This window comes from Octopus bimaculoides, chromosome 20, assembly GCF_046866305.1.
Source record: "Octopus bimaculoides isolate indiv1 chromosome 20, ASM4686630v1, whole genome shotgun sequence".
Taxonomy (NCBI): domain Eukaryota; kingdom Metazoa; phylum Mollusca; class Cephalopoda; order Octopoda; family Octopodidae; genus Octopus; species Octopus bimaculoides.
In genome coordinates this window covers 7,321,364-7,335,064 of record NC_142947.1, presented here as the reverse complement: position 1 = coordinate 7,335,064, position 13,701 = coordinate 7,321,364, and the positions used below count along the sequence as shown (strand labels likewise).

The 13,701-nt window shown below is 38.4% G+C and overlaps 1 protein-coding gene across 5 annotated transcripts in view; it reads left to right on the top strand.

Annotated features, from left to right (window-relative positions):
* Positions 1 to 3,666: 3,666 nt before the first annotated feature.
* LOC106869197 (uncharacterized) overlaps positions 3,667 to 13,701 on the top strand; it is a 150,758-nt gene continuing 140,723 nt past the window's right edge. For 3 of the 5 annotated variants that reach the window (XM_014914835.3, XM_014914834.3, XM_014914833.3), the window contains exon 1: positions 4,603 to 6,903. In XM_014914835.3, the coding sequence (XP_014770321.1) occupies positions 4,618 to 6,903 (2,286 nt within the window). In that variant the 5' untranslated portion in view covers positions 4,603 to 4,617. Of the gene's footprint in view, positions 6,904 to 13,701 lie in introns of all 5 variants that reach the window. The other 2 variants (XM_089337931.1, XM_089337932.1) reach the window with 2 other exon arrangements.

Here is a 13,701-nt window from a genome sequence, read left to right as displayed (position 1 = left end):
TTGAGGGAGCCTGTGGAAGAGGTAGGCCCAGGAAGACCTGGGATGAGGTGGTGAGGCACGACCTTCAAACATTAGGCCTCACCTAGGCGATGACTTCTGACCAAGACCTTTGGAAATATGCTGTGCGTGAGACGACTCAGCAAGCCAAATGAGACAAAAATCCAAGGCCTCTGCCAGCCTACTTATGCATACCTTCCTTCATTGGACACTAAACTCCGCTTGCGAAGACCTGTTGAGGCAAGTGAAATCAAAATTGAACTAAATTCGATGACTGGCACCCATGCCAACATCGTCTCTTTCATTGGACACGAAACTCGGCTTGCGAAGACCTGTTGGGGCAAGCAAAAGCGAAATCGTGATGGCACCTGTGCCCAGCGCCGCCTTCCTGACACTTATTGTTTTATTTGTTTCTGTCATTAGACTGTGGCTATGGTGGAGAACCACCTCTAGGAATTTCAATCAACCAAATCAATCCTGTTTTAAAGTAATTATTTTGAAGCTCAACACTTATATTGATCTCTTTTGGTGAACTGCTAAGTTTTGGAGATGTAAACAAACCAACACTGGTTGTCAAGTGTTGGTGGGGGGACATACATGGACACAAACATATATACATATATATATAATATACACAACAGGCTTCTTTCAGTTTTCTTCTATCAAATCCACTCACAAGACTTTGGTTAGCCCGAGGCTATAGTAGAAGACACATGCCCATGTGGTTGGGAAGCAAACTTCTTATCACACAGCCATGCCTGCCCCTATGATGCTGGTATCACGTTTACAAATCACACAATATCAGGCCCTTGTGCTATTATATGGTTCCCCTACAAAAAGAAAGCTCACATCAAAGAACAACATGGTGACACAAGTTTGTTTTTTTTCACCTGAATTGGCTCTGCTTTATTCAACATTATCGGGAAAAAAACAAAAATGCATATTGTAAGATTTAAATATTTCCTGGACAAATTCTGCCAAGAAATACCAGACAAACCATTCACATCCTGATACATTTTGGTCAACAATTTCCTACTGCAGTGGGGCAGGGTTTCCTAAAAACATGATATAGAAGACTACACCAGGTGGTGCTATGGACAGTCAAAATCCATTTAAATTAACTGATACACACACATATATATATACTCTCATAAATTTTTACCCATGCAGGCATGGAAAATAGATGCTTAAACAATTTTATAAAAAAGATTATGGTTTATATATATTTTGTTGCATATATGTGTGTGCATGTGTACAGTACTGGAAACATTATTAAGGATTTTTGAAAAAAACACTATATATTTTGTTTGTTTGGTTATTTAATTGAGACAAATGAGTTTGAATCATATTAAATTTCACACAATTACAACTGTATATTCTTTGACTTTGATTTTAGTTATGGCTTATATGGGTTTCTAGTGACATCTGGAAATAATGAGTTTCTGTTGTGTGGCAACACTAAATCGCTTTATGTGGCCCAGCTGCAGCAGCCCACGTTTCCTTCAGTTTTAGTCAAGTAGTGGTCAGTGTAGAGTGCTTGTTTGTGTTCTAATGACTTTTTAGTTACTCTGTGTTGCATTAGTTACTAATTGATGTAGTAAATTACACTTGAAGTGTAAATAAGTGTTATTTCAAATCCAGGCTGAGAGGGGTAAACAAAGAGATCTTAGTCCCCATAAAATTCGACAAATAGAAGTGTATTTGAGGGATACCTCATTTAAACAGAGAGAAGTTGCAAAGAAACTAAATGTTTCAATTCAGACAATTAGGGCAATTAATAAGAAAATGCAAAAGAACAAGGATTTGATAGCAAAAAGGGTTGGTAACTGTGGTAGAAAATGAGTAACAACCCCTAGGATTGATAGGAAAATAGAAAGAACTTTTCTCAACAATAGAAGAGCATCTTGAAGCAAGATTTCCTGTTAATTAATGGAAGAGAACATCACTGCATTGAAGAACAGACTTTCGGAAGGTGGATTACATGCATATCATCCAAGGAAAAACCCAGGTTTACCCCGACAATGAAAGTGGCACACAATGCAAGTTCTGAGATTAATTTGACACTGGTTGGTGACCATAGCTGAGAGCAATAGTCAAAGTGGTTTAGGACAAGTGTCCTCCAGAGGACCATCATGGTTTTCTGATCTCTTGTTCTAAAAGTTCTAAGAATCCATCCGGTCAGCCACCTGCATTTCATTGCCAATTTAGCAACATGCAGATGGAAGGATGGATCATTACTCATGTAAATGCCCAGGTCTCACATGGACTGCGCCTCTGGCATTGCAATCCCTCCAGGTCCAGTGTATTTAATGGGTACTGCATTTAGTCTTGCATGCTGATAGCACAAGGCTTGAAACTTTTCAGCATTAAACTGCATGCTATTCTTTTCAGCCCACTTGTATATTTCATCCAGTTCACATTGCAGGTGCATAGTGTCTTCAGGGTTCTGTATTACCTGTGAGACTTTTGAATGATCTGTATAACTTGTGATCGTGGCTCTCTGTGTGGCTGAGGGGATGTCTGAGAGGGCCATTATGAACAGTAGTGGTCCCAAAACAGTGGCTTACGGAACACCGCTCACTACATATACATATATATATTTATATATATACATATAAATATATATACATACATATATATATTTATATATATACATATAAATATACATATATATATACATACATACATACATACATACATATATACACATACAAACTCGTGCGGGTGACATGTAAAAGCACCCACTACACTCTCTGAGTGGTTGGCGTTAGGAAGGGCATCCAGCTGTAGAAACTCTGCCAAATTAGATTGGAGCCTGGTGTAGCCATCCGGTTGCACCAGTCCTCAGTCAAATCGTCCAACCCATGCTAGCATGGAAAGCGGACGTTAAACGATGATGATGATGATGATATACACACAAGTATTATATATATATATATATATATATATATATGTATGTATATATATACTAATACACACACACACATATATATAAATATATACATACATATTTATATATATATATCTAAATATGTATATATAAATATTTGTATATATACATATATATGTATGTATATGTATATATATATATATATATATAAATATATATATATATATATACATATATGTATATACGTACATATATATATATATATGCATACACATATCTATATACATACACATATTTATACGTACGTACATATACATACATATATATATATGCACACACACATATACACATCTACATACACATATATGTATGTGTACGTATATACATCTACATATGTTTGTGTGTGTGTAAATATATATATATTTATATATTTGTGTGTGTGTGTGTGTGTGTATAAAAATATATATATGAGAATGAAAACGGGTAATACCAGCTGTTGGCAATGCGCGCCGCTCCCTTAAACAGATGTTTACTTAACGAAAGAAGAAATAAAGATGAGCAGCCAGCTTCTCCCTCCCCGACTGCCGCCCAAGTCCTTCTACTGGCCACGCTGCCCCATCGCCGTCGTCTTCACATCCTTTTCATGATGACAACTCACGCTGCTATTGAATTCGCCTCGATCCCGGACCTGCAATCGTTTCGCTTTCGTGAGCTACGCATAAATATACTCGTTTCCCGGCCTCGCGCTCTCGCTCTCGCACTGCATGATGGGAAGCGGCAGCGCGTCCAGATGTTCCAACATGGCGAAGGCTAGATTTAGACGTGTTGTTGTTGTTGTTACCTCTACGTAAGGAGACAACACTTCGTTTTTTTACTTCTCCACCAAACTTTAACAGCCTCACTGTCCCTTTACCTCCACACTCACACATATATTTATATATGTATGTATGTGCGTGTGTACTTGTTTGTTAATTTACCCCAACAGGATGACTTATAGCCTTGAATTTCTTCTACCAAATCCTGCCAGAATGTGTTTAGGCGGCCTTTGAATGATATTATATATAAAGAGCTTCAGCTAAAAGCTTCTTAGCAAAGCGGCCGCCCCACCACCGATAGACGACGACGACGAAGAGGAGTCAGTCGGCCAGCCAGTTAGCGCAGTCGGACAACAAAAGAGTCAGCCAGGAGGACTGCATGAGGAGGAGATTCATGGTGAATGGTCGTTGTTTTAAGGCAGAGCAATGCCTCTTCTACTGGACTGGGACAAAGTCCTGTTATCATCGAATGTTCACCCCATCAATCATAATGTGAACAGAAAGAAAATATCAATAATATAAGACATATACTGCTGAAGAATTACAATTTTTCAAAGTTCGGCTTTTCTTTGTGGCTGTCTTTCTTCCTTCATCCATTTTTTTCTCTCTTCTTCTTTCTCTCTTCTTTCTCTTTGTTGTCATCTTTTTTTTTTTCTTTTCTCTCTCCCATTTTTCATATTGAATTCAATCACAGCCCACGTATCTACATCCGACATCAACTCGGCACCCTTTAAATATTGTTTTGTGCTCAGCTTCTACAAAAACACTTCTATTCTTATATATATATATATATACACACACACACACACACACAACACATAAATATATGTATATATAATATACACACATACAAACATTATATATATATATATATATATATATATATATATATAGTGCACATATATAACATACACAATGGGTAGCAGAACTGTTTGTTTTGTGTGTGGTAACCTCGGAGCTGATTCGGGTCGTATTTTGTATACGAAACCGCGCTTGGACAAGGGACCCTATTTCCCGTTTTTGGAGGATCACGAACCTCCCAAAGGAGCTCGACTGCTCGGTGCTGATGGCACAGTGGACAGCTGCAGAGTGTGCCACGCCTTCCTCACTCAGCAATGGGATACCTACGAACGTAATAAAACACCGAGCGTCAAGAGATTATACTGGCTAAAACGTTCGGACAATGGCCAGTTCACTGGAGCGGAAATGCGACTACAAGGTGAGTACATCGCCCAAGTTATGGGCCTACAATACAACCCAGGTTCTGTCGATTCTGGTTTTAATTCGTCCAGTCCCAATGTGACTAAATCTCGTTTGATTTCTTTAGCCGACCCTTACGCTGCCCTCGACACCCGAGGGGCCGCCGCTGATGTTGCTCTTGATTTATCGGTTCATAAAAACAATGGCCATAGTTCTTCTAGTAGTCGTGACTATCGTTCCAACAATACGGACGAAGTGACCAATTTTGACCCGCATGCCAAAAGCAATAGTAGCAACGCCACCACTGTCACTGATAAATGTCGATCATCTTCCTCTTCCTCCTCATCATCAGCCAAATATGTTTGTTTCACGTGCGGCGCCCTCCAACCGTGGATAACACGTCGGTTTATTTTCGCCTTCAGACAACCTTCGGGTGACCCGTATTTCCCCTTCTTGACCCGGTTCAGTACCAGAGCGGGCGCAGCACCTCTTTCCGACAAAGGCATCGCCGCTGTCTGCAACATATGTAGACGGACCCTTTATCAACAATGGAAAGACCAGGAGATGGCCAATATTAGCATCGAAAACAGAACTTATAGAATCAACAAGGAGAAATATCCCGATACAAAAGACAATATCTGTATTAGTAGTAGTATTAATGCAGGTGGTAGTAGTAGTAGTAGCAATAGTAGTCATGTTAGTGAAAAAACTTTGTCAGGCAGCAACAACAACACCACCACCACTACTAGCAGCACAACCAACAAAGAGATATGTTATCTGTGTGGTCAATTTATGTCACATTCTTCATCCCGCCTCCTGCATACACTGACCAAAGACAGTAGGTCAAATATGATGCATTTCCCATTCATTAGAGACCTGCCCCGGCCAGAAGGAGCACATCCTTTAAATCCCGACGGTACAGTTATAGCTTGTCGTGTATGTGTTGACCACCTTGCTACCCAGTGGCATATGTACGAGAGTCAGGGTGTCAAACTCTCTCAGAGACAATTCACGCTTCCAATAAACCTCAACAGAGCTACTTATACATATCAGTCCAGTGATTCTTCCAATTTCCCCACGTCTGAAGGGGATGTGAGTCAGCCGCTAAACATTCAAATCACCAGTGGTAGTCCTGTTCCCACAGTGCCGACAGGCTCTCAGGGACTTCTTGCCATAGCCACTTCAATAACTTCTTCGTCCACTGCCCACAATAATGGCGAGGTTAGCAACCGTTCCAATGTTTCATCGGTATACAGTAACCAGTTTCCGTCCTCCTCCTCTTCTACAATTGATGCCAGAAGAGTTCCTGTTGACATGAAACCAAATTTAGCTGCCCTTGACAACAGCCTTAATATCAACAACAATAACAGTAGTAGTAGCAACACTATTATAGCTGCAACAATACCGCATCCTTTGCAATGTGTTAGTAGTTTGCCGAAAAAAGTCTGTTTTCTGTGTGGAGAAAGCGGTCTTGTTGCCAACATGCATGTCTTGTGTTCTTATCCAGCCAGACACGATGCTAAAGTTCCAAATGGACAGACCAACCCATTTTTCCCATTCTTAGCCAATCGTGACCCTGCTCAAGGTGCTGAAACCATGAGTGATGAGGGAACAGTGATGTCCTGTCAATATTGCTACCACATGCTTCTAAAACAGTGGAAAGATTACGAAAACTGTAAAACTCCAGGGACCAGTAACCGATGGTTAAGAAAATATGTTCTCAAGAATTTCACTTGTTACGTTTGCAGTAGAACGGCTGAGCGGAAAAAGATCTGTACTTTGCAAGTTCCCAAGTTTCCTTTCCTCAAAGATCACAAAGTACCTCAGGGTGCCTTGGTGATGGATAGCGGAGAGAGTGTTGTCGTCTGCAAAGGATGCTCTCGTAGTTTGCACCGACAATTCACTGAATTTGAGCGAATGGGTCTTCGCCTAGAACTACGGAAATACAACTGGATTCAGCCACCTGGTGGCGATGACTCTATGGATGAACAACATAGTCAGGTAAGAAAACTTTTTAACATGTTTCTTTCTGTGTGGAAGAAAACTTTTGTCTTCTTTTTTTGTTTTGGTGTTTTCAGTTTTTCAGCATCACTATAAGTCACTTTGGAGGATGACATTTTCCTAAATGACACATTTTCTCAAGTACACTGTATAAAGAATATTGAGTACTACTTCTGTTGTGCTGGCACCACTGATGGCTAATTGAGACCAGGATAGACAATTGACCTGTTAATTCCAAGCAGAGTGTACAAGTACCGAATTGGATTTGAACACAAGTGTCAAATATGAGTGATTGATGGTCAATCACTATGGAACCATTGTTAATATAAACTTTAAAATGTATTTGAAATGTTTTTTGCTCAGTTTGTTTCTGCTATCAAAACTTAGTTGATGTCATTTATATTTTGACTGATCTCAAACTTCGACGACAGAATAACTAACACACATCTCGTTACGTTAGCAAAACATCTTTTGTCTTTCATGAATGAAAACAACAATGAATGTAAACTGGCTTCATTCATAGGTTTAACAAGAGACATCATGGGATTCTATGTTGAGTGTTTGATATGTATCGGGGGAAAGAGGGAGGTTTTGCCAGGACTGGACAGTGGGGTCATACAAATTGCCATGTTTAACGAAAGTAGATGGTTTTAAACTTGTCCAACACCACAGTGAAGGAAAAAAATCATATGGATGTGATCTGTATTTTCTATTCTTGTTTAATTAAGGGGGTAGGGCAAAAATGTTACTAATTCTCGGGGAGAAGGAAGCTGCTATTAGTTTCAAAATTATTGTTATAGGTGATGTTTTTAAAAAGGGAATCCCCCTCATTCTAGTCACACAACTCCATTTCCTCTCCTTTATAAATCTGAGACATTGTGCTAGTAATAATAATAATATTTCTGATTTAGACACAAGGCCTGTAATTTTTAGAGAGACAAGATTAGTTGGTACTGTCATCCTCAGTACATGATTAGTACTTTGTTATATTGATCTCAGAGGGATGAAAGGCAAAGTTGATCTCATTACAAAAAATGTTGGAAAAAAATACTGCAAAGCAATTTTTTTCTGATGCTCAACCAGTTCTAATAATAATAATAATAAATCTTTCTAATTTTGGCATATTGCTTTGATTTTAAGGGAGAAGGTTAGTTGATTACAGTGACGCCAGTACTTGACTGGTACCTATTTTATCAGCCCTTGAAAGGATGAAAAGCAAAGTCAACTTCAGTGGAACTTGAACTCAGAATGTAATGTAATGTATTAGAAGAAATACTGCAAAGCATTTTCCCAATGCTCTGACATTTCTGCCAGCTCGCCACCCAGTAATAATAATGATGATGATTTTGGATTGAAATCCTCCAAGTCAGCTTTGCTTTTCATAACTGACCAATAAGTACCAGTAATGTTACAGGGATTATTTAGCAGATACTCACCCACATTGTTCTGTAATGTCCTCTGTTCCATTGCCCTTGTTGTAAGAAGAGATCCCCCGCCACCTTTTTTTAGGATTCCTGTTCATGAAACGTTCTCATGTTTTATGTATGAATCTGTATCATTCATTCTATCAAAGTTATGGTGTCCTAAAATACCAGGTCCCACAGTCTTTTTACCATTACACTGATCTCAATCCTCATCTTTTAATGTCTGTCTTCCATGCCTGCATCAGTTGGTGGGCTCAACAGGATTCAATAAGCTGGATGTGTGTGTGTTGATCCCCAATGTCTGCTTTGGCATGTTCTCTACAGCTGGATGCCCTTCCTAATGCCATCCACTTTGCAGTGTTCTGGGTCCCAGCCCTTTTTGACAAATCAGCAGTCTTCCATGACCCTCTACAATTTTCTTTTATTTTTTTGTTTGTAGCAAATGTTGTGAACTCTTTAGTATTTAAATCGGCCATATCCAGCCAAAATATTCTACTAGCTATATGTTCAAACTGGCCAAATGTGACTCATCACACCTATCCTACAATGTCAGTCTAAAAATAAATTACTGTGTCATTATAATCTTGAAGCTACAAGAAAATTCATGATTAATTCAAAATAATGTGAATAAATAAGTATTACATTTAACAGAATAATCTGAACACTAAAGGATTAACATTATATTTGAATATTTTACATTTGATGCAATCTTACAAAAAGTAAAAGATTCTGTCTTTGCTACTGTTTCTTCCATAAAGTACTGTCTCATATTGTTTGCATTAAAATCTTAGTCAATTCAATAAGTTCACATAAAAAGCATCCAGTCCACACTGCAAAGTGGTTGGTGTTAGGAAGGACATCCCACTATAAAAATCATGTCAAAACCGACAGTGAAGCCTGGTACAGTCTTCTGCCTAGCCAGCTCCTGCTAAACTGTCCAACCCATGCCAGCATGGAAATCGGACATTAAATGATGATGACATTAGTTAAATAAATATCATTGATATATCAGAAATTGAGCAGTCCTTATTTTTGAATCTCTTGACATGATCTGATCTTTGGTCGAAAGACCTGTGTCTGATAATAACATTGTGTCTGTTATCTCTGATCTATTTAAATCTTTTTGGTAGAATCTAAATAAGTTTTAGTTGATTCATTGTTCTAAATCAACAGTGTTTTGCAATTAGCTTATCTTTTATCTTATAAACTGTCTGTCTTATGTCAGTATGGGAAAAGAGATGTTAAAGTTATTACCCCAGTTAGATTTGAATTTTGGTCCTAGTGGGATAGAACTAAATTACTACTTGAAGTTGCTGTTCAATCGACTGGCCTCCTCCCCAAAAGATCGACCCCAGTATGCAACTGGTACTTAATTTATCGACCCTGAAAGGATGAAAGGCAAAGTCGACCTCGGCAGAATTTGAACTCAGCATGCCAGGCGAAATGCTTAGCAGTATTTTGTCTGTCTTTATGTTCAGAGTTCAAATTCTGCCAGCTCGCTGCCTTCAGTGGCAGTGATATTAAGGGTCTGAGGAAACTAACAACAAGGCCACTGTACTGTAGTGTTTTGGGGCAAAATGCACAAGTGCATCCTTCAGTTTGCTTGACTGATGAATCGGTTCACATAGGCTTGTTGTACAAGTGATTCTCAAAGAGAAGCCATAAGGCCAACAGGGTCTACGTCACATTATAAAGAAACCCACATAAGAAAAAGGGGATATTTAGGTGCTACAGAAATTTGAGAGAATCACATGATCACCTTCTCCTAATTCTCATTTTTTTTCTTTGTTAATTTCAACGACATATTAAGCATTACATACTATCTAGCTACTATACGCTATCCACCTACTGTTCACTATCCATCTACTATTCACTGTCCACCTACTATCTACTTCACTATCTACTTACTATATACTAACTGCTAGTCAGCTGCCAAATACTATCAATTTGTTCTATCTGTGCCAAGAGGCACATAAGGCCACAGTATGATTTCTCCAACCAGTTCTGTTCTCTGCTGCCGTTCTGATCTCATTCTTGCTTCTCCTTTGCGTTCTTCTTTCCTTGTCAGTGGCCCTTCGCCATATGGTTCTCTGCTGCTCTTTTCCCTTCAGACTGCCATTTTATGTCACCATACAATTGCCTTCTCAATCTTGTCTGAGGACATGTCCGATCCAATTCCAGCAACTGTGTCCTGTTTTGTCTCTGATCCTGTTGATGCCTGCTGTCATCGCAGTTGTGTCATTTCAGGCTCTTTGCAGCCACTTGATGTCAAGTATTCTCTTTAAGCATGTGAATTGGAAGCTGTCCTTTGTTTTTCTTCCATTTTTATCACTTTCCATTGTCACATCCGTAGAGTAATACTAGTTGGACCAATATCTTGGACAGTTTCAGCTACTATTTACTAGCCAGCTACCAAATACTATCTACCTACCAGTTACAAACGTATCATGTCTGTGAACAGATGACAGAGGTAAGTTAGATTCAGAAGGTCTGTCATGAGCCCTAGAGCTCACTAGGCTGGGGTTCACTTGGTTCCCGTGGCATATAAGTGACTGATATTGCAACATTCCCCTCTGAATGTGACACCAACCCATTGCGGGCTTAATTTCTCAGTTATTAATTAAACCCATTCACTGCTGAGTGAACTGGAATGATATGAAATGAAGTGATTTGCTCGAAAGCACAATATACTGCTTGATCTGAGGATCAAAACCATGATTTAAAATTATACAGGTTTACTGTACATAACATTTATTTAATATGTCTAAAGCAAGAGATTTTGTATATGAAAAGAAGCAAAAAAAAAAAAAAAAAAAAACCCTGAAGGGTTTCAGCTAGTATTGAAAGGGTTAAAGACTCATTGACAGTGATATTAAGGGTCTGAGGAACTAACAGCAAGGCCACTTTACAGTAGTGGTTTTGAGCAAAATGCACAAGTGTGTCCTTCAGTTTGCCTGACTGACAAATTGGGTTCTATTTTGCTCTGTGATTTGTGAGTGCAAGACCCTAACTGCTAGGCCTTCACTTGATAAAAAAAATTACAAAACAACAAAACATAAGCGAAAAAAAGATTGAAATGTCCCACACTCCTCAAAAATGGAGGCTAAAGACAAGCACAATGAATTCTTGTGACCTATTGTAGTTGAATTTATGAAGACAAGTTTTTGTATTCTTTCATATTTTGGTCACCAGACTTCTATTTTGTTATGGAATTTTGGTCACTTAGGAAGATACCACTTGTTTAACCATATGTCAGGAGTTCTCTCATGTAACCAATAATAACTCAACAGACATTACTTTTTTTTTTTTTTTTTTCACTTTTTACTTGTTTCGGTGATTGGACTGTGGTCATGCTGGAGCACTGCTTTGAAAAATTTGGTTAAACAAGTCACCTCTCTCGTAGTTATTTTTTTAAAGCTTGGCACTTATTCGTTCTATCAGTCTCTTTTTGCCAAGATATGGTTGGAGGCACACACACACACACACACACACACATTATATAAGTAAATATTTAAGTGTTGGGTATGTTCCTGTAGTAAGCCGACAAAGCTCATTCGCTGCCTATATTCCATTTACCATCTCTATCATTTGTTTTATCTACATTTATATATATATTATACACACACACACACGCATATGACAGGCTTCTTTTGGGTTCGATTTACCAAATCCACTTACAAGGCTTTTGATCAGCCCAGGGCTGTAGTAGAAAACACTTGCCCAAGGTGCCATACAGAGGAACTGTACCCAGAATCATGAGATTGGGAAGCAAACTTTTCACCACACAGCCACACACCTGTGGCTATCATGTAAATTTCTAAAATAAAACTAAAAAGAATTATCATTTAAAAAAATTTCTAGATTTAAAAACATTAATTTTTTTGTTCTTTTGAGTCATTATTACTTTTTAATAAGAATTATTTAAAGAAATTCAATGAAAATACTTCTTGAACTTGATGAAGAACAATAAAAATTCATTGTGTTGTATTGATATACTTGGAAAATATAATGTGAAATATGTGTTAGGTGAATATTGGTTATTGCCTTATTTGGCTGGAAATTAGGGTTTCAGCCTTAATCCTTTAGCATTCTGGTTACCCTGTCAATGCTTCCCAACCATATGGTTGCAGGCTCAGTTCCACTGCATGGCACCTTCAGCAAGTGTCTTCTACTATAGCATCGGGTTGACCAAAGCCTTGTGAGTAGATTTGGTAGACAGAAACTGAAAGCAGCCCGTTGTGTGTGTGTGTGTGTATATATATATATATATATATATATATGTGTGTGTATGTGTCTGTCTTCCCCCCATCATTGTTTGACATTCAATGCTCGTGTGTTTAGGTCCTCGTAACTTAGTGGTACGGCAAAAGAGACCGTTAGAATAAGTACTTTGCTCACAAAAAATAAATCCTGGAGTTGATTTCTTCAACTAAAACCCCTTTAAAGTGATGCACCAGCATGGCCGCAGTCAAATGACTGAAACAAGTAAAAGAATATATTTAATATATTTTCTCTGATTTACTATAGCTGTGTTGATTTGAGGAAGATTTAGCTGCCATTTCTAGCAGCTTGAGCAACCATGTAGAGGTTTCCCTTTAACATTCAATTCACAGTGTTTTGAATTAATTATGCATTATCTCATAGCTTTGAGATTTCTTTAATGTGATTTAGTTTTTTAGATTAATATTGTAGGGTAGGTGCAAAAGGCCAGATCTGACCAGTTTGAACATAAAACAGGAAGAATAATTGGCCCTGATATGGCTGGTTTAAATGTTAAATGCTTGAAAATTACTGTACTCTTCCAAATTTAGTTCACTAATAATTCAGCACCCTTAATGCTCAAAATCATTTCAGGCATTTATTGACCCCTTGGATAGCCATATTAACCCCCAAGGGTTAGCATTGACCATTTTACTGACCCCTGTTCTACACATATACATCATAACATATGGGTTGGATGACATCTTGCCACTTATCATGGCCCAGCAATTCGCATTATAGTAAATGAAACCACTAAACTTTCTCGATCTGTAAGTTGTGTTTTATAAGATAGAGCTGCTGTGTGGTCACTAGACTTGCTAGAAATAGTTGCCACTTCTCCATCAAATTACATTTTTGTTCTAAAAATTGTAGTTCACAATGGACACTGTAGTCCTAGTTGGAAAGGACACCTCTGGACTTCCTTTCATCACAGATCTCACTCAGGGCTGACCAGGGCCTTAAACCACGGCATAGGCCAACAAATGAATGAACAATGTCTATATAACATTACCTATTCTATATCCCAATTTGTAAATGTAGTATTGTAGGTTACATGTCTCAAATAAACTGGTCACTGGGTATTTCTGACGGCATCAGTGACAAGGGAATGTCT